This window comes from Podarcis melisellensis (genome assembly GCF_964234715.1).
Source record: "Podarcis melisellensis genome assembly, chromosome: 7".
Lineage (NCBI taxonomy): Eukaryota > Metazoa > Chordata > Lepidosauria > Squamata > Lacertidae > Podarcis > Podarcis melisellensis.
Genome location: NC_138539.1, coordinates 37,898,476 through 37,917,425, shown reverse-complemented (window position 1 = coordinate 37,917,425; position 18,950 = coordinate 37,898,476). Strand labels below are relative to the sequence as shown.

General features: G+C 46.6%; 1 protein-coding gene across 1 annotated transcript in view; it reads right to left on the bottom strand.

The window, feature by feature from the left end:
• Window positions 1-18,950, bottom strand: part of LOC309374807 (uncharacterized protein) — a 136,174-nt gene that overhangs the window by 30,848 nt on the left and 86,376 nt on the right. The window contains exons 2-4 of the mRNA XM_081919987.1: window positions 2,592-4,168; window positions 1,922-2,086; window positions 723-916 (exon numbers count right to left, since the gene is read on the bottom strand). Of these exons, the coding sequence (XP_081776113.1) occupies window positions 723-916; window positions 1,922-2,086; window positions 2,592-2,886 (654 nt within the window). The 5' untranslated portion in view covers window positions 2,887-4,168. The remainder of the gene's footprint in view (window positions 1-722; window positions 917-1,921; window positions 2,087-2,591; window positions 4,169-18,950) is intronic.

Here is an 18,950-nt window from a genome sequence, read left to right as displayed (position 1 = left end):
ACAACTGGAGGGCCATAGTTTCTCTGTACTGTATCGTATTAACTATAAAATGTACATAGGTTCAAATATTTTAAGTTGCCTTGCTAAAAAGCATATCACTTACTCAGAAGGTTTAATCAAGTCAATAAAGATATTAAGAGCTGAAGTTTGAAATTTAACTAGTGCCTTGTAGTCTTCCTTTTGTTCTGAAGAAAACAGAGGTCACAATAGTAGTGCTTGCATGCAGCAATAATTAATTTATGTGATATTTACATGGAAAAAATCCTCAAAAGATTCTTTTAGAGACTGGAGATTTATCTTCACAAGGTGGATCTTATAGACCGAGAAATGAGAATTAATGCAAATGGAAGGACCAGCGCAAGTCCTGATCCCCTTAATAATCAAGTTACTTGAGAAGGACAGTGGCCTCGAGCCCTGAAATCAGTTACAGACCGATACTTGGGCATCTTGGATCTTCTCTGCAGATAACAGGCATAACCACAGGTAACAGTTTAAATATAATTGTTTGGTAGATCGCTATTACTTCATTTTACAGCATGGATCTTAGTTATATTAAGTGAATCCCATGCACATGAAAATTATAATTTTAGATTATTGATTAACAACATTTTTATGTTAAAAAACATAACATGTCTTCTAGCTGTTTAGCTTCTTATTTTGTTTGATAACATATATGCATTCAGAAGTGTCCAAATGTATAATCATATATGAATAGTACTTACCACTTTGGCATCTATAGCCACTTGAGCAAAACCTTTCCGATTTTTCCATATAAGTTTGTATGATTTATCACTAAATAGTGCTTCTCGAGCTCCCCCTGGTGCAATTCCCAGCAGATGGCCATTTTTTAGAACATTTACACACTCTTGCTGTGTACCAGGTAAAAGCCACATTACAGCACCTAAGTTTTTTAAACCTATAAAATATAAACAAGAAGACATAAACAAATAAACAGCCTCAAACCTGGCTCAGCTGAAGATATGCCAGCATAACTTGCTCATCCTGGCTGAACTGAGACTGACTGAGCAAAGGCTTTTGAAAGTCACCCCAAAAAGGGTGTTCTGAGGATGTGGTGGAATGGGGAGTGGGGAACTTAGACTGGATCTTAAGCCCAGTCCACTCAGTCACATGACCTGGTGACCTGGCATAGAACCTTTCATTAAAGGCTTGTTTTCCATTGGCCAAGGACCCACCAATTTGCTCTCTGGCATAGAGCAATTTCCCTTGCTACACTAAGGGCCATTAACTCATCAAAAAGCTTGCTCAGCTAGTTCAACAACGGAATCCTTCATTTTAACCCTTGCTGGATCTAGGGCCAAGGGAACTCAGAAGGGACTCAGGCATCAAGCAGGCTAAACCCCCCTACTCACAACACTGAATCTTGTGCTTCGGATATTTAATGCTAGGCATTAAAACTGCCTAATCTAATGAAGGACTTATCTAGCCAGTGTAAACAGCATTACCCCTGATGCTAAGCAGAGAGAAATTTATAGATTTTGCCATTTTGATAATAGATTAAATCTTGCCAGTTTCTGGGAATCACAAGTGGGGAGAGTGATCCTGCACAAGCTTGGATCGTCTCTTAGGCACCTGACTGGCCATTGTGAGAACAGGATGCTGGAGTAGATGGGCCATTGGCCTCATCCAGCAGATTCTAACTCCCTCTGTTCGTTTCTTTAATTTAATGATATAAGATGCTTTTTCATGACCACTGAAGCAATGCTTCCTGAAACAAGCAGAGAAAACTTTTGATGGCTGGTAGTTAGCAACCTAATAACCTGTGTCTCCATTAACCGCTCCTCACTAGGAAACTGATGCTGCAAAAGGCTGAAGCTTCCTAACACCATTTGGGGGAAATGGGGTATATTTTAGTATTACACACATTACCCAAAATCAGTTTTAAATTAACAAAGAACATCACCTGGAAGTTTGAAAATACAACGATCAGCTACGGTATAGCAACTTTGGCGCTTCAGAAGAAAAAGTTTGGCTAAAAAGTAACCATAATCTATAGGAATTGCTCCATGGTAAAATATTATAAGGCCTGGTCCATCTGGTAGGTTTTCTATGCCATGTAGTTCGTAACCTGTTTGGAATACAAAGTGCAAAAGGGTTGTTATTTCAAATTAAGTAATTCTGAATGGGTAACTGAACTATAGTAGATTCCAGTGGTGTAGTGTGAGGTGCCAAGGGGGCCATTGCCCCGAGACCACAATTTGGGGGGTTGTGAACCCTCAAATGACACACTATCCACGCCCTGCCCCTGCCCATTGTGTGAGTGCCGGCACAACGGTGGCAAGGTCTGGGGAGCAAAGGGTGAAGGGCACTCTCTGCGCCCCTTTCCCACCCAGCACGCAACACCTGGCTGCAAAAGAACGCAGACAATACTCTTGACCCTCCTTCACCTCACCCCTGCCCTGCACATGAGCGCTTGCCTGGTGGCAAGGGCTGAGCAGTGCTAAACATTGATAACTAGTTTTGTTATGTTTGTAATTATGGTAAATATTCTCATGTTGTAAGTTGCCTTGAGCAAGGTTTTAATTAAGGAAAGGCAACATACAAATCAGAATATGAAGATGAAACATGCTTACCATTCAAATATCTTCCAAGTCTATCCCACATGAATGCTATAATTAGTCGTGCATCATCCCATGCTTTACTGGAATAAGCTTCTTTTAGTTTATGTGTCCTCTCATAGATGAAGAGGACCGTAGAAGAAAGGTAAAGAAGAAGCAGCACACATGCAGGAATTGTAAAAAATAACAGGATGTTGATAAACACCAGCACTACTGAACAGATGATCACATATGGGAGATATTCAAGAAAAATCCATTCTTCCATCAGATACTTAAGGCATGTAGAGTATGTCATAGTTGTATGTAGCATTTATTCATACTAATAATGTCCTGGGGGTTTTTTAAGAAAAAGAATAAAACAATGTGAAACCCTTTCTACCACAAACTCAAAAAAAAAAAAAAAACTTGAAGCATCTCTTCATTCCAGAAAAACCAGTTGTGAGCTGCTAAATATTCCTCCTGTTCTAGAGATACTAGCAATACAATCAAATTATCTTGCCCAAGAACTACACCAGCCAATCTACATCACATGTCTCGCCTGAGGCTGTGAACACTAGTTCTCTGCACCATAGATGGTGGAACAATATGTAGAGTCCAGCTGATTAAGGAGGGGACGTGCAGCAGGCAGACAATACTGTGAGCAAATGTGCCAGGATGTTGTACCTATCACCATGGAGCAGGTACTGAATGGTAACCCAGTAAATTTCTTCTGCCCAGAAGCATAGCTTGGACCTCATATCCAAAATCATTTTAATCCTATACATATTCACAGTGCTGCCTTCTGCATATTTACTCAACAGCAAGTGCTACTGTGCAAAAGGAAGCTTACACCCAGGTAAACGCTCCTTTAGCAGATGTGCCTGCTTTCCCCCAGCATGTGGCACCCCCTGGGTGCAGGTGCCCACTGTGTCTTAAGTTCAGGGCTGGAGACTTAACAGTGTAGTTCCTCTTTGCAATGGGCTAGATAGGATAGAAAAGTCCCCCCCCCCAACTTGTCCTCCTAGCTTCAGAGTGAAGCCAGCAGCACCCAAGTAGCACAGAGTTCCATTTTCTGTCCTCAGAGCACGTGGGTGGGCCAGGTGCCTCTGGTGGGCTCTTCAGAAGTCCCCCCAATGGGGCATTCTGGGGGAGCCCTGAAGTGGATCTCCCCTTCACAATAGGAAAAGGCGCTACATGGGAGAATAAGGAAGAGCCAAGGCGGTGCTAGAAGGCTGAGTGCTCCTGAGGGCTTGGGGAAAGGAATGAGGGTTGGGTAGAAGTTGACAGACGCCAGGGTGCCAAACACCTGGAGGTCCCCTAGTTGTGTGTGTTGGGAGAGGGCGACTGAGTGACGCAGCAGCTCTCTCAGAGTTGCTCAGCTCCATAGCCACAGCAGCTCCACCATTCCCTCGCCTCCCTCCCCCCCCATCAACCGCTCTCCCGCCCTGCTCCGCTCGCGCGCTTTCCCCTCGCCTTGCCTCCTCTCAGGCTCTTCTGCGCGCCGAGCTTCCTTCACACGGGACGTCCTCAGCTCCTCACGTGGGCGCTTCGCAGGGGGACCCGGGAGCTCCCTGCGCCCTTCTGCCTCACCTCTGCGGTTACCTCGTCCGTCGCTAGCGGAGGGCAGAAGGGGAGGGGGAGGAGGAGGATGACACGAGGAAATGGGTATCGGCCGCCAGAGATCCTCACCGGCGCTTTCTTCCGAGGGGCTCGGCTGCTGCTGTTCGCAGCAGGTTGTCGGTGAAGAAGGTAGCCTCAAGCTCGAAGCGTCTGCTAGGGAGGAGTCGCGCTCGTGTTAAAAGGAGCTTCGCAGTCTTGCGGATGAGTCTGCGGTCGCAGGTGAGGCTGCCTCGAGCTGTTTGCGCCTACGTACTTAAGCAGGAGACGGCCGGTTTTTGTAAAAAAGAAATATATCGGGTACTTTCTACCATGGGGCGGGGACAGAACCTCAGTTTGCTATGTATTTTTTATTTAGGTTCTAGCACATTTGCAAACGAAGCAGGGTTCAGTATGGTTTCAAATTGGCTGAGAGACTTTGTTGGGATAACTAGATGACCCTTGGAGCTCCTTCCAACTCTACATTTTATGATTCTATGAACAAAAACGTTTACTTACATTCCCGGTAAGCCTAAATTGCCATTACTTCAGTCACCTCTCTCTGGGAGCAGCAGAAGGCTTGTCTGGTGCACTTTTTCCTTGGCTAATTTTCACCCCTCTGGAGACTTGACCCTTTATGTGGTGGTTTAAAGAGACTCTGGTGGGTGTGCCATCTGTATGAGGAAACAGAGCATTGTGAAAAAGAGGGAGGGCTTGTGGAGGCTGCTTCTGGGAAGTCGTGGCCCTTTTTAATTAAATGTAAGTTATGGGGTCAGGATGTGCTTGCAAGATATCCTGCAACACGTAAACCTTGATAACATGTTCTGTTTGCAATATTGAATCCCAGCACTTCATCAGGAAAAGTATTTGGACTGGGTGTTCATCAGTATGCAGATGACACCCAGCTCTACCTCTCCTTTAAATCAGAACCAGTGAAGGCGGTGAAGGTCCTGTGTGAGTGCCTGGAGGCGGTTGGAGGTTGGATGGCGGCTAACAGATTGAGGTTGAATCCTGACAAGACAGAAGTACTGTTTTTGGGGGACAGGAGGCGGGCAGGTGTGGAGGATTCCCTGGTCCTGAATGGGGTAACTGTGCCCCTGAAGGACCAGGTGCGCAGCCTGGGAGTCATTTTGGACTCACAGTTGTCCATGGAGGTGCAGGTTAACTCTGTGTCCAGGGCAGCTGTCTACCAGCTCCACCTGGTACGCAGGCTAAGACCCTACCTCCCCGCAGACTGTCTCGCCAGAGTGGTGCATGCTCTAGTTATCTCACGCTTGGACTACTGCAACGCGCTCTACGTGTGGCTACCTTTGAAGGTGACCCGGAAACTGCAATTAATCCAGAATGCGGGAGCTAGACTGGTGACTGGGAGTGGCCGCCGGGACCACATAACACCGGTTCTGAGAGATCTGCACTGGCTCCCAGTACGTTTCCGGGCACGATTCAAAGTGTTGGTGCTGACCTTTAAAGCCCTAAACGGCCTCGGTCCTGTATACCTGAAGGAGCGTCTCCACCCCCATCGTTCAGCCCGGACACTGAGATCCAGCGCTGAGGGCCTTCTGGCGGTTCCCTCATTGCGAGAAGTGAGGCTACAGGGAACCAGACAGAGGGCCTTCTCGGTAGTGACGCCCGCCCTGTGGAACGCCCTCCCATCAGATGTCAAAGAGATAAAGAATTACCTGACGTTCAGAAGACATCTTAAGGCAGCCCTGTTCAGGGAAGTTTTTAATATGTAATGCTGTACTGTTTTTAACACTGATTGGGAGCTGCCCAGAGTGGCTGGGGAAACTCAGCCAGATGGGTGGGGTATAAATAATAAATTATTATTATTATTATTATTATTATTATTATTATTATTATTATTATTATTATTATTATTATTATTATTTGCATTGGACCTCTCTCTATAATTCTCTTTAATTCAGAGCAATAATCACATACACATATGGTGGTCTGTTTTACTCTATTTTTGAGGGGAGAGGTATTCGTTGTGACAGAGTAGTAGTACTTTCCTGCATTAAGGGGTTTGATCAACGGGAGAAATAATTTGATAGCCTTGCCTTGCTTAATTTGTTTGACATGGTTACTTTGTTCTAATTTTCTTTTTTGGAGTCTTGTAAAGACCATTACTCTTCACTCCCCCCACCACCACAATGCTTTATCACCAGGTTCTCAAGATTTATGAGGATTTATAAAGTAGCTGACCTTCCTTATTCACAAAAATGCTGTGTCATGGAGTTCTCTGTCTGCAATTCAGTCATAGATGCAATAAAGACAAATATCCATGCCATATAAAAGGCAAATAAAGCTGGAAAAAAAAACAGGTCTCCAATCTTCACTAGTCCCTTCATGAATCAATTGAAGAAGAGCTAAAACCTACCAAAATCCATTAAAACCACTTAGAACCTACTAATAGGCAGATTAAAAACCACAAACTTCCAGCGAGGGATGTTATCTCCCAATCTGCTGGGGAAAAAAGTAGTCCTGTAGGTGAAAACATTGTATCAAGGAAAAATCACTCGTATGAATTGACCCCAAAACTCTGCAACTGCTGTAAATTCATTAGGAATTTTAAGTTGAGGGAGGAAAGGAGAAAAAACAGTCTGCAACAGGTGATGAAGAATAAGTCTCACTGTCTGAGGTGGAATCAGACCTGTATGCTATGTCTTAATTTTATAAACTACCATAGGGCACTGGAACTGAAATTAGCAAGTTCTGCTGTCATTAGATTCAAACCACTACTACCCTTAGCGGTATGGCGCAGATCTGTCACAGGAGACTGTGTGTTAAAAGCAACTGTGTTAGAAGCAATAGGTGGCTCTGCTAATTTAGCTTCAGTAAAATCCTGACAATCAGCTGGCACAACAGTGTTTGTTCTCCCATTTAAACTCAGGCTGGAAGGCCATCCGTTGTGGCATTGCCTGTCTTTAGCAGGATGAACTGAAGGAGACAAAGCTGCTGCTTGTTGTTGTTGTTTAGTCGCTTAGTCATGTCCGACTCTTTGTGACCTCATGGACCAGAGCACGCTAGGCACTCCTATCTTCCACTGCCTCCCGCAGTTTGGTCAGACTTATGTTTGTAGTTTCTAGCTGCTGCTAGGAGGGCAGATTTGTGAGTCTCAGTGTCAATATTCTGGCAAGGCTTACTCATTTGAGCAATATCTGTTTCTGGCTTCTGATAACTTGCTTTAAGAGCAGTCTTGCAATCAGCATTTTCATTTTCATAAGCCAATTGTTTCATTTAAACTTCAGAGGCTTCAAGGTTTGGAATTTAAGTACTGGCTCCTCTTAGCCCATCAAGAATGCCATGCAAGCCATTTTCTGCCACACTTCGCTTCAATTGTTTAAAAACTGCGAAGGGCAATGATTCACGGGCTCTCTGTTCCTGTGCATTCTGAACAACAGGACAGACTGATAATAATGGTAAGGTGTCAGCTATTTTTCCTTCACTGCTTCCTTCTGCCATATTTGGAATAACCAATTTTTGCATTGCGGTCTGAGCCCCTTGCGGGCATTGGTCCAACAAATAAGGTGGCATGGAATTTACATTCGACCCAGGCAAATCTTTGGCAAAGGAAGGTGCCACTGGGAATGGAAGTACCTTTGGCATGACCTCAGAGAGAGGCTTGAAATCTAGAGGCTGAGATGGGGGAAACAATATTATGGTATTTTTAAAAGCAGCTAGGGGTTGCAACAATGTGGGAGCATTCACAGAGACAACGGGTGGTTGGAGCAAAGCGTTAGAGAGCGTGCAAAACTTGTACAGATGCCTCAGGATGTCTATGGATTGCATCTCCCAGATCATTCCATTACTTAATGTCATAAGTATCCCCCTCTGGAAATCAGGGGCACAGTCTAGCAATCCCTAACAACATTTTTTCTACTAAGGGTGCTAGATGCTTATCATGCCCTGCCTGAGCTAGCAAAAATAACAAATTATTCCTATGCTTTTCCTGCTCATGTGAAAGCTTGCTTCCCATGATCTCACCTGAAGGGGTATAGACGCACGTCTTTGGGGCTCGTTCTGAGCGAATGAGATCCTAAGTCTGGGAATCATTTTGCAGGAGATGATCCACCGCGACCAAGGGATAGTAGGTTGCTAGCTCCGAGGGGAGTCCAATCCTGGGGGTTTCCTTTTGCTGAGGTTTCCTTTTGCTTTGCCTCACACGCTGAAGTTTTTTTTTTTTTACAAGCGTCACATGTTTCTTTTTAGCTTAGCCTCACACGGGGCACCACTTGAGGCGTTCCCAAAGTAAAGGAAGGATTGAACTCTGATTAATGAGAATACACATAGAGGCTTGTACCAGCAAGACTGTGGGAAGCGTGCGTATAATAATCTCTCTCTGTCTGTGTCTCCAGCCCCCTCGACCCAGGTCGTTTTATTCACAAAAGAACTTTTTACAGAGTGTTCGTAAGAACCAATCAGATTTCTTCTGAGCATTTCAACAAATCCATGAGGGGAGAAAGTTAAACTACCAAAAGAATTTTGGAAAAAAATAAAAGGAGAGAAAAAATTAAGATCGAAACCAAAGTCACAGGAGATTCTGAGAGAAATTAAACTATATCAAGTACAATATATGAAATTAGTAAATCAGGAAGTCGAATGGAAAATTAAGCAAATGAGGCAAAAAACTTTTGAATCGGCAAATAAATGTGGAAAACTGCTGGCATGGCAGTTGAAAAAAAGACAGAAGCTGAACACGGTTACTAACCTCGAGATTGAAGGGAGAAATATCCAGAATCCTGTGGAGATTAGAAAGTGCTTCCAGAGATACTTCAAACAACTTTATATACAGGGGCCGCAGAAAGAGACTGATATAGACCAATTTTTAAGAACTAATGGATTACAAAAACTATCTCAAGAAAACAAGACAATACTGAACTACAAGATAACGGAACAGGAGATTGAAGGTGCCATTCAGAACATGCAATTGGGCAAGTCTCCAGGGCCAGATGGGTTAAACTCCAAGTATTATAAGACTTTGAAAGACTACTTAATTCAACCATTGAAGGAGGTGTGCAACGAGATTATGGAGGGGAAGAAGGCACCGGAGTCATGGAAAGAAGCTTTCATCACACTCATACCAAAATCCGAAGCTAAAAAGGCACAACTTAAGAATTACTGTCCCATATCCCTTTTAAATGTGGATTACAAAATTTTTGCAGATATTTTAGCCAACAGATTGAAAAGAGTGTTAAATGAAGTAATACACAAAGACCAGGCAGGCTTTCGCCCAGGTAGACATTTGTCTGATAAGACAAGGAACATTATTGACATATTGGAGCTATTGCAAACGAACACTAATACAAAAGCAGTGTTAATTTTTATAGATGCGGAGAAGGCCTTTGATAATATTTATTGGAGTTTTATGAAGAAAAATCTTAAGGGAATGGGTGTGGGACGAGGGTTTGAAAATAGTTTAGAAGCGATCTATTTGGAACAAAAGGCAAAATTGATAGTTAATAATGTGGTGTCAGAAGAGATTAAAATTGAAAAAGGAACACGACAGGGTTGCCCTATCTCTCCATTGCTATTTATCTCGGTCCTGGAAGTGCTCTTGAATATGATTAGGAAGGACCAGTTGATTAAAGGAATTCAGGTCGGAGCTAAACAATACAAACTTAAAGCCTTTGCAGATGACCTGGTTTTGACGTTACAGGAGCCAGAATCTAGTACGAAAAGAGTTTTAGAACTGATTCAGGAATTTGGTCACGTGGCAGGATTTAAACTAAATAAGCAGAAAACTAAAGTATTGGAGAAAAATATGACGTTAATGGAAATAGAAAGGCTTCAGAAAGAAACAGATTTAAGTGTGGTGAAGAAAGTGAAATACCTAGGGATAAACATGACAGCCAAAAATCTGAATCTATTTAAAGATAATTATGAAAAATGTTGGTCAGATCAGAGGTTAAAAAAGATTTAGAAATCTGGTCAAAATTGAAGCTCTCCTTGTTGGGTCGAATCGCTGCTATAAAGATGAATGTATTGCCAAAAATGTTGTTTTTGTTTCAAACCTTGCAGATTGTGGACAGGATGGATTGTTTCAAGAGGTGGCAGAGAGACATTTCTAAGTTTGTCTGGCAGGGCAAAAAGCCCAGAATAAAATTTAAAATATTAACAGATGCTAAGGAAAGAGGGGGGTTTGCCCTGCCGGACATGAAGCTATATTATGAATCAGCAGCATTATGCTGGATGAAAGACTGGCTACTTCTTGAAAACACTGATATTCCAGATTTGGAAGGGTTCAATAATGCGTTTGGGTGGCATGCATATTTGTGGTATGAAAAGGTTAGAGCTCATAAAGCATTCAAGAACCATATTGTCAGGAAAGCAGTTTTTAATGTCTAGACAAGATATAAAGATTTGTTGGAAAATAAGACCCCAAGGTGGTTGTCACCTATGGAAGCTAAGGCTCTGAAAAGACTCAATATGGAGGCCAAATGGCCGAAATATTGGGAGATACTAGAACAAAGTGGAGACACATGGAGATTGCAGAGTTTTGAGAAATTAAAAGATAAAGTGTGAGATTGGCTACACTATTATCAAATTAGAGAGGTTTTTAATATGGATAAAAAAATAGGTTTCCAGGTGGAAAAATCGAAATTAGAAACGGAATTGTTAGAACCTAAGACCAAGGTACTTTCAAGAATGTACAACTTGCTGTTAAAGTGGAATACTCAGGATGAAATGGTCAAATCAGCTATGATTAAGTGGGCACAAGACATTGGTTATAATATTATGTTTGCTGACTGGGAACGGTTATGGACCACTGGTGTGAAATTCATGGCATGTAATGCCTTGAAAGAAAATGTTATGAAAATGATTTATAGGTGGTACATGACACCAGTCAAGCTTGCAAAAATATATCATTTGCCTGACAATAAATGTTGGAAATGTAAGGAAACTGAGGGATCATTCTTTCACCTCTGGTGGACGTGCCCAAGGATTAAGGCTTTCTGGGAAATGATATATAATGAACTGAAAAAGGTATTTATGTATACCTTCCTTAAGAAACCAGAGGCCTTTCTCTTGGGTATTGTCGGCCAGATGGTGCTAAAGAAGGATAGAACTTTTTTTATGTATGCAACAACAGCAGCAAGAATACTCATCGCAAAGTACTGGAAGACACAAGATTTGCCCACCCTGGAAGAATGGCAGATGCAATTGATTGACTACATGGAATTGGCAGAAATGACTGGCAGAATCCGAGATATGGGAGAGGAACAAACGGAAGAAGATTGGAAGAAATTTAAAGACTATCTGCAAAAACATTGCAAATTATTTGAATGTTAATGTGATGCAGGATATAAAGATAGTGCGGCATTAGTGACATAGTTGAAAGGAATATGTAAAGATGTTTTATGAGCAACAAGTAAAAGAAATATAGCAAAATTAATCAAGGTTAAAAGGATGGGGCATTAGAAGATAAGTGATCAGTAGCGGAATGGTAAATTTAAAAGAAAATAAGCAATATTAAAATTAATTAAAATAGTGGAAGAATTTGCTGAAAATAAATTAGAAATTGGAATACGGAAAGGGGAGGTGTGAGGAAGTCGGGAAAGTAAGTTACAAGGAATTAAGATTTGAACTTATATACTTTTTTCTGTTCTTTTATATTTTATATTATGTTTTGTCTGTCATTGTGTTGTTTTGTGTTGTTATGATAAAAGTTTGTTGAAACTTTAATAAAAATATTTTTTTAAAAAAAGGAAAGTTAAACTACCAAAACTAATTAGGCATGGGGTAAACAAGGAACAGAACTACAAAGGAGAGCATTTGGCAATCCCAGAGGTGATAAAGCCACTTCCAGCCTGCCCAGGAGGTGGGGTTGTGGGCTTCACGCCCACCCCCATGTGAGCGGGGGCTGCTGTCAGCCCCCGCAAGAACAGGGGAATCATGGCCGCGTCTGCCCCCCCCCCCAGCCAGAAGGATGGCCAGGAGGACAGCGATCATTATCACCTTCATGTGAGATCCGTTTCCTGGCCCTAAGATTAACATCCTGGGATTAACATATCAGAAAGGTGTCGGAGCCAGCCGTCACAAGTGGCACTTGTTTAGCATAAAATAAAGACACAGAGAGCCTGCAATATTTTCATAATAAGAGAGAGCAGCCCCTCTGTCTGCCCTTTTCCGATTTATTCTCCTTTGTTCTGTCCAGCCGCATGGCCGTTTGCCAGTCTCATGTTACCTCATCCGGTCAAGCTTTTATTGCCCCATTGCCATGTAAGGTCATTACATTCCAATACATTGTAAAGCTCAGAGTGCTGGTCACGAGGTCCGGAGGTACCCTGCAGCATTTACAAACTTTTGCCATGGCTTTATGACTCCCACATGCCCTCTTTCTTTATTTTATTAATCAGAGTCATAAATGTCCGTTCCAATATGGTTATATCGAGTGCGATAAGCGACTCCTGTGAAACCGGAAGCGGGCCGCGGACTGGAGAACCATACAGTACACATAGAAATTAAAGAAGGAATACATTGTATACAGCAACACAAAATAATGCAAATAACTACTATAATGATCACTAAAATCAATAAATGTCGAAGCCAACTTCCATCCGGAAGCCAAGAATATAAAAATTCTGATTCCAAGCTGCATGGTAGGCTTCCTTTCCAGTTTATTAGCCATGCACTGGTGTCACTCCTATAGCATTGAGAGTGGTCACTGTATGTTCCTGTAAGAGAACAAGAGCTATTAAAAATGAATTTCAATGTATATTGACAGTTTGGATATATGCCCCATGATTCTTTCCCCTCTCTAATTTGAAAACAAATGGGGGCAGGCTCATGGAGGGTCAATTGTACTGGAGGCCAAAAGGTTTGCTTAGGGGATATAATATTAGTAAATTGAAAGGATCCATTGACAGGCACACAATGAAGCATTAAGCCTGAATGGCTGGCAAAAGGGGGGCATGTGCATACATAACCAACATTTAGAAGCATGCAATAAACTGGTAAACTTAATCATATCTTGCACAAAAATATTATTCCTCCATATCTTATGATAATTTTCTCCCCTAAAAGTCTCATTCAACAACGCTGTTCTTATAGTTCGAGAGTGGCTGAGCCGTGGATGCTGCCAGCCAGAGTAGGATTCTGATGACAGCGGCTTGCCAGCCGATAAGGTGAAATATGGTGGTTTCAACTGGACTGGGTCGTCTGCTTCTCTTCCTTGTATAATGGTGCAGCAAAGGATGGCAAGGCAAATGGTTAGGAATGCGCTTCCGCGGTTGAAGATGCTCGCCATGGCCGCACGCATCGAGCTGGAACCCACAAAGGCTTGTCCTCTACGTCCACTGCCGCGTATCCTCGGCCCCACGTAATCAGCGGGACAGGTCCATGCTACGCGGGATCAGGCAAGCGTTGGTACACCACCAAGGGGCGGGGGAGTGCCTCTTCCTTCCTAAAATGCAATTCAGCGGGGGTATGGGTCCTGTTATGTGGATATAAAAGATGGTTAAGTACAAAAAGAACTTGGTGGACAGCCGAAGGGATGTCTGCTGTTGGTATGCTTCGGCCGCCAAGCTGTTCTAGCAATAGTGTTTTGAACGTCAGGTGCACTCTTTCCACTATCGCTTGCCCTGTGGAGTTAAAGGGTATACCATGAGTTAATTTCACATTCCACAACATACAAAATTCTGAAAATGTTTTAGAAATATATGCTGGACCATTATCTGCAGTCACTCTGGGCAGCTTAGAACAGTGTTTCCCAACCTTTTTTGGGCAAAGGCACACTTCTGTCATGAAAAAAATCTCGAGGCACACCACCATTAGAAAATGTTAAAAAAATTAACTCTGTGCCTATATTGACTATATAAAAAGTACAGTGGTGCCTCGCAAGACGAAATTAATTCGTTCCGCAAGTCTCTTCGTCTTGCGAGTTTTTCGTCTTGCAATGCACGGTTTCCCATAGGAATGCATTGAAAATCAATTAATGCGTTCCTAGGGAAACCGCCTTCAGACCAGGTCCGGGGACAGTCTGTCCCCCGACCTCTTCTGAAGGCTGGGGGGGACGGGGACAAGGGCTTTTCTTCCCACTGCCAGCCTTCAGAAGGCTGTTCTGAAGGCTGGCGGTGGGAAGAAAAGCCCTTCTTCCCACCTCCCGCCCCGCAAGCTCCGGGGACAGGAGGGCTTTGCTGCCGACCGCCAGCATTTTAAAAGCCCCTGCTGTCCCGGGGCGATTTTAAAATGCTGGCGGGCGGGAGCAAAGTCTCCGCTGCCCCGAGGAGATTTTAAAATGCTGGGGGTCGGCAGCGAACGCTTCGCTCCCGCCCGCCAGCATTTTAAGATCGCCCGGGGCAGCGGAGAAGTCTCCGCTGTCCCGGGAAGGCAGGTGGGGGGAGCAAAGACTTTTGCCCCCGCCTGCCTTCAGAAGAGGTCCAGGACCTCGTTCCGATGCCCGGCGGCAGGGTGCGAGGTTCCCGCCCCACCGCCCGGCATCGGGGCATCGTTCCGATGCCCGGCGGCGGGGGGAGAGGTTCCCGCCCCACCGCCCGGCATCGGGGCATCGTTCCGATGCCCGGCGGCGGGGGGAGAGGTTCCCGCCCCACCGCCCGGCATCGGGGCATCGTTCCGATGCCGGGCGGCGGGGGAGAGGTTCCCGCCCCACCGCCCGGCATCGGGGCATCGTTCCGATGCCGGGCGGCGGGGGGAGAGGTTCCCGCCCCACCGCCCGGCATCGGGGCATCGTTCCGATGCCGGGCGGCGGGGGGAGAGGTTCCCGCCCCACCGCCCGGCATCGGGGCATCGTTCCGATGCCGGGCGGCGGGGGGAGAGGTTCCCGCCCCACCGCCCGGCATCGGGGCATCGTTCCGATGCCGGGCGGCGGGGGGAGAGGTTCCCGCCCCACCGCCCGGCATCGGGGCATCGTTCCGATGCCCGGCGGCGGGGGGAGAGGTTCCCGCCCCACCGCCCGGCATCGGGGCATCGTTCCGATGCCGGGCGGCGGGGGGAGAGGTTCCCGCCCCACCGCCCGGCATCGGGGCATCGTTCCGATGCCGGGCGGCGGGGGGAGAGGTTCCCGCCCCACCGCCCGGCATCGGGGCATCGTTCCGATGCCCGGCGGCGGGGGGAGAGGTTCCCGCCCCACCGCCCGGCATCGGGGCATCGTTCCGATGCCGGGCGGCGGGGGGAGAGGTTCCCGCCCCACCGCCCGGCATCGGGGCATCGTTCCGATGCCCGGCGGCGGGGGAGAGGTTCCCGCCCCACCGCCCGGCATCGGGGCATCGTTCCGATGCCGGGCGGCGGGGGGAGAGGTTCCCGCCCCACCGCCCGGCATCGGGGCATCGTTCCGATGCCGGGCGGCGGGGGGAGAGGTTTTCGCCCCACCGCCCGGCATCGGGGCATCGTTCCGATGCCCGGCGGCGGGGGGAGAGGTTCCCGCCCCACCGCCCGGCATCGGGGCATCGTTCCGATGCCCGGCGGCGGGGGGAGAGGTTCCCGCCCCACCGCCCGGCATCGGGGCATCGTTCCGATGCCGGGCGGCGGGGGGAGAGGTTCCCGCCCCACCGCCCGGCATCGGGGCATTGTTCCGATGCCCAGCGGCGGGGTGCGAGGTTCCCGCCCCCCCGCCCCGCTTCGGAGCACCGGGAGAAGCGATCTCCCCGCAGCCCCTTGCTTCAAAAGAGGTCCGGGGGCAGCGGGGAAGAAGTGCTGCGCTTCCCGCTGCCCCCGGACCTCTTTTGAAGCAAGGGGCTGCGGGGAGATCGCTTCTCCCCGCAAAGCCTTGCTTCAAAAGAGGTCCGGGGGCAGCGCTTCCCGCTGTCCCCGGACCTCTTTTGAAGCAAGGGGCGGTGGGGAGAAGCGATCTCGGGCGCCGCGGCGTGCAGGCGCACTGCTCGCTGCTCTTTCCGCGCAGGCGCCTTCTCTCGCTCTTCCCACGGCACACCAGGCAAGGTCTCACGGCACACCAGTGTGCCGCGGAACACCGGTTGGGAAACACTGGCTTAGAACATAATAAACACAGCAACACATCAGTTAAAAACTTTCTGATGCAGGGTTGCCTTCAGATGTCTTCAGAAAGTTGTGTAGTTGTTTATCTATTTGACATCTGATAAGAGGGTGTTCAACATGGTGGGCGGTGCTACTGTGGGGCAGGCACCAGATCCAGGTTCATAGCTGAGTTGGCTGTTTTTGTTAGATCAGTCACTTTTTTCACCAATTCCAGCTGTATTTTTCTCTCTCTACTTTTCTTGCTATAAGTTTAAAAGGATTTGCATTATAGGGCTCAAATCTTGGAGCACCCTTTTATAAACATAAAAGAAGTGCCACTGATTTTTTGGTGTTCAGAACTTAACGGGTTAAGTTGTTCTGAGTAGTGCGTCACATTCTGACGTCAGGTTTCGAAGGTAGGAGGATCTTTCTCTATTCCTTTGTCTTTCGAGGGAGAAGGACGCACCAAGTAAGGACTCCGAGAAGCCCGGGAGTATTTTTCTGAGAAATGTCGCAATAAACATCTGTTAATGGACTCACAACGTGCTTGATGCGTTTGTCTGGAACTGGGGCAGCAACAGCAATAGCTTTCCCTGCTGTGTTTTACTCTGCAAGGCGTGACCGAATGGAGCAGATACGCAGCTTAAGGAAGCGCACCGGACCGCTGTAATGAGCTAATTGGTATCGCAAAGCAATTAGCAGGTCGCGCCTAATCGTCAAATTTCACTGGTTATGGAGGCCTAATTACCGCTTGTAAAGCTGTTGCTGGAGGTCTGCCAGAATGCTTTGAAGTCAGCTGGGTTAGCTGGAAGACGCTACCGAAAGCGGAGGTCTGCGTTCTGAGGCAGAGCAGCTGGCTGAAAGATGCTGAGAGGCAGAGATGCTGAGAGCTGAGAGCTGAGAGCAGCTGAGAAACGGGTGCCGGAAAAGCTGGTGATACGTGAGTAAGCTTGGGGCCCCGGGAAGAAAATGGCAGACAGCCAGGTCCTTGAGGACATTCCGTTTGAAAAGCTCACTTTAAGAAGTTGGGCAACCTGGTCCAGAAGAGTGAGGGGTTGGTTTTTGGCTACTGGGCTTTGGGATGTAAGCCAGAGGGAGCCAGTGACCCCTACTCAAGATGCGGATGGGACAGACGTTGCAGGCTTTGAGGCTGCGTTGGCTGAAGGTAGCCAGCAGAGAATGCAAAAGGAGCTTTGCATGCTGAAGGCAAGTGTTCATGCATCGCTGAAACCTCATTTGGAGGGCGTAAAGTCAGCAAGGGTTGCCTGGGAGGTGCTGAGAAGTTTGTGTGAAACTTCAGCAGGAGGCCAGAGCCCTGGAGACGCAATTAAGAGCCTAGAGATGGCTGGAGCCCCTGTTCCTGATGAGTTAGCCTCAAGGAGCGCTAGTGAGCAAGTCGGGGGGGGGCGAACATTTCCAAAGGCAAGTTTAAAAAGTTTTCCACTGTGCGTGCTGGAGTGGAGTACAGTTTCAGAGGGGGCAGGGCTGGCATGAGGAGCTTTTCCGGAAGAAGGAGGGCCAAGCCAGCTGAAAGGAGCCCCAGGCAGTGTTTTTCCACTGGAGTTCATCGTTGCCACACTTGTAATTCGACTGAACATCTGTGTCGCAATTGCCCCCACCGGAGCAGAGAGCCGAGGCAGGATGATGTCAAGGTCACTTCCCATGGGAACCAGTCAGGTTTCCATGGCAACCAGCCTGGCAAGTCAGCGGCCAGGCGTGGGACTGAGCAGAGCGGACGTGCTAAACGCGAGGAAGAAGCTTATCAACTGACGGCCAGTATGGCATTGTTTGAAGACAGCTCTGAGAAAGACAATGAGCTTTGCTTTGTAATAGACTCTGCAGCTAACCGCAACTTGATTCCAGAGACCCCTGCTGTCGAGATGTGGAATTGCAAGGCAGTTCCAGCTGGAAAAACTGTTTTGTTTGCAAATGGACAGAAAAGAGATATAACTAATGTTGCAACAATTTCTCTTTCTGTTTTGCAGGAACGGTTGGAAGTGTGCGTTATCCCAGGAATCCATCAGTGTCTTTTATCTGTGCCTTATTTGTTAAAAAAGGGGTTTAAGGTTTGTTTTGAGAATGATGTCTGCATAATCTCAAAAGGAGGGAGGCAACTTGTCAAAGTTACAAAGGGACAGAATGATCTCTTCATTCTTAAAACGTCTCTGGAGGGTGAGGGGAAGGTTGAGATGAGAGTCCTTGTCTCTCAACCCTCAAAAGTGGTTTCTTCAACATGGATGGTTGGGCCAGAGCAGCCAGGGTGAGGAACCCACACTAGGAAACTGCTCATCTCTCAGTGAATCCAGCCCACTCTCTTTATGTTTACCAAGAGCACTGTATGAGAATGGCAGAGAAACAATCAAACATATGTGCCTTGGGCTGCTTTGTACACAGTAGGTACCTTGCATGGTTGTTACAATATAGGATAAAAGGAGTGAACCTCAGGACAACCAAGGCATAACTCCTTGCAGAAAGAAATTTCTTATCTGCCCCTTTAAACAGGCAATCAAAACCTGAAACTTGATGCAGCAAGAAAACAAGCAGAAAGTGCTTGGAGAAGGATCAGGCATACTAAACAATGTTCCCACCCCGTTCCCATTAGCCACCAGGACCCTACATGCTCCTCCCCTTAGCCCCCTCGCTTTGGGACTCAGCTTCCCAAGTTTTCCTTGAGGAAGGGGGAAAGTGTAACATCCCCTGCAGGAGCAGGTGGAATAAGTCATGCAATGTAATACCATACAAATGGTATCTGTGTTTGACCTTGTCTTCAGTGAAACGGCATCTCATTTAGGAGCTTGCTGATGCACATGTAATAACAAATTATAAATGTGTTGCAGGTTCAGAGTTGATAGCTTGGTAGCTGGC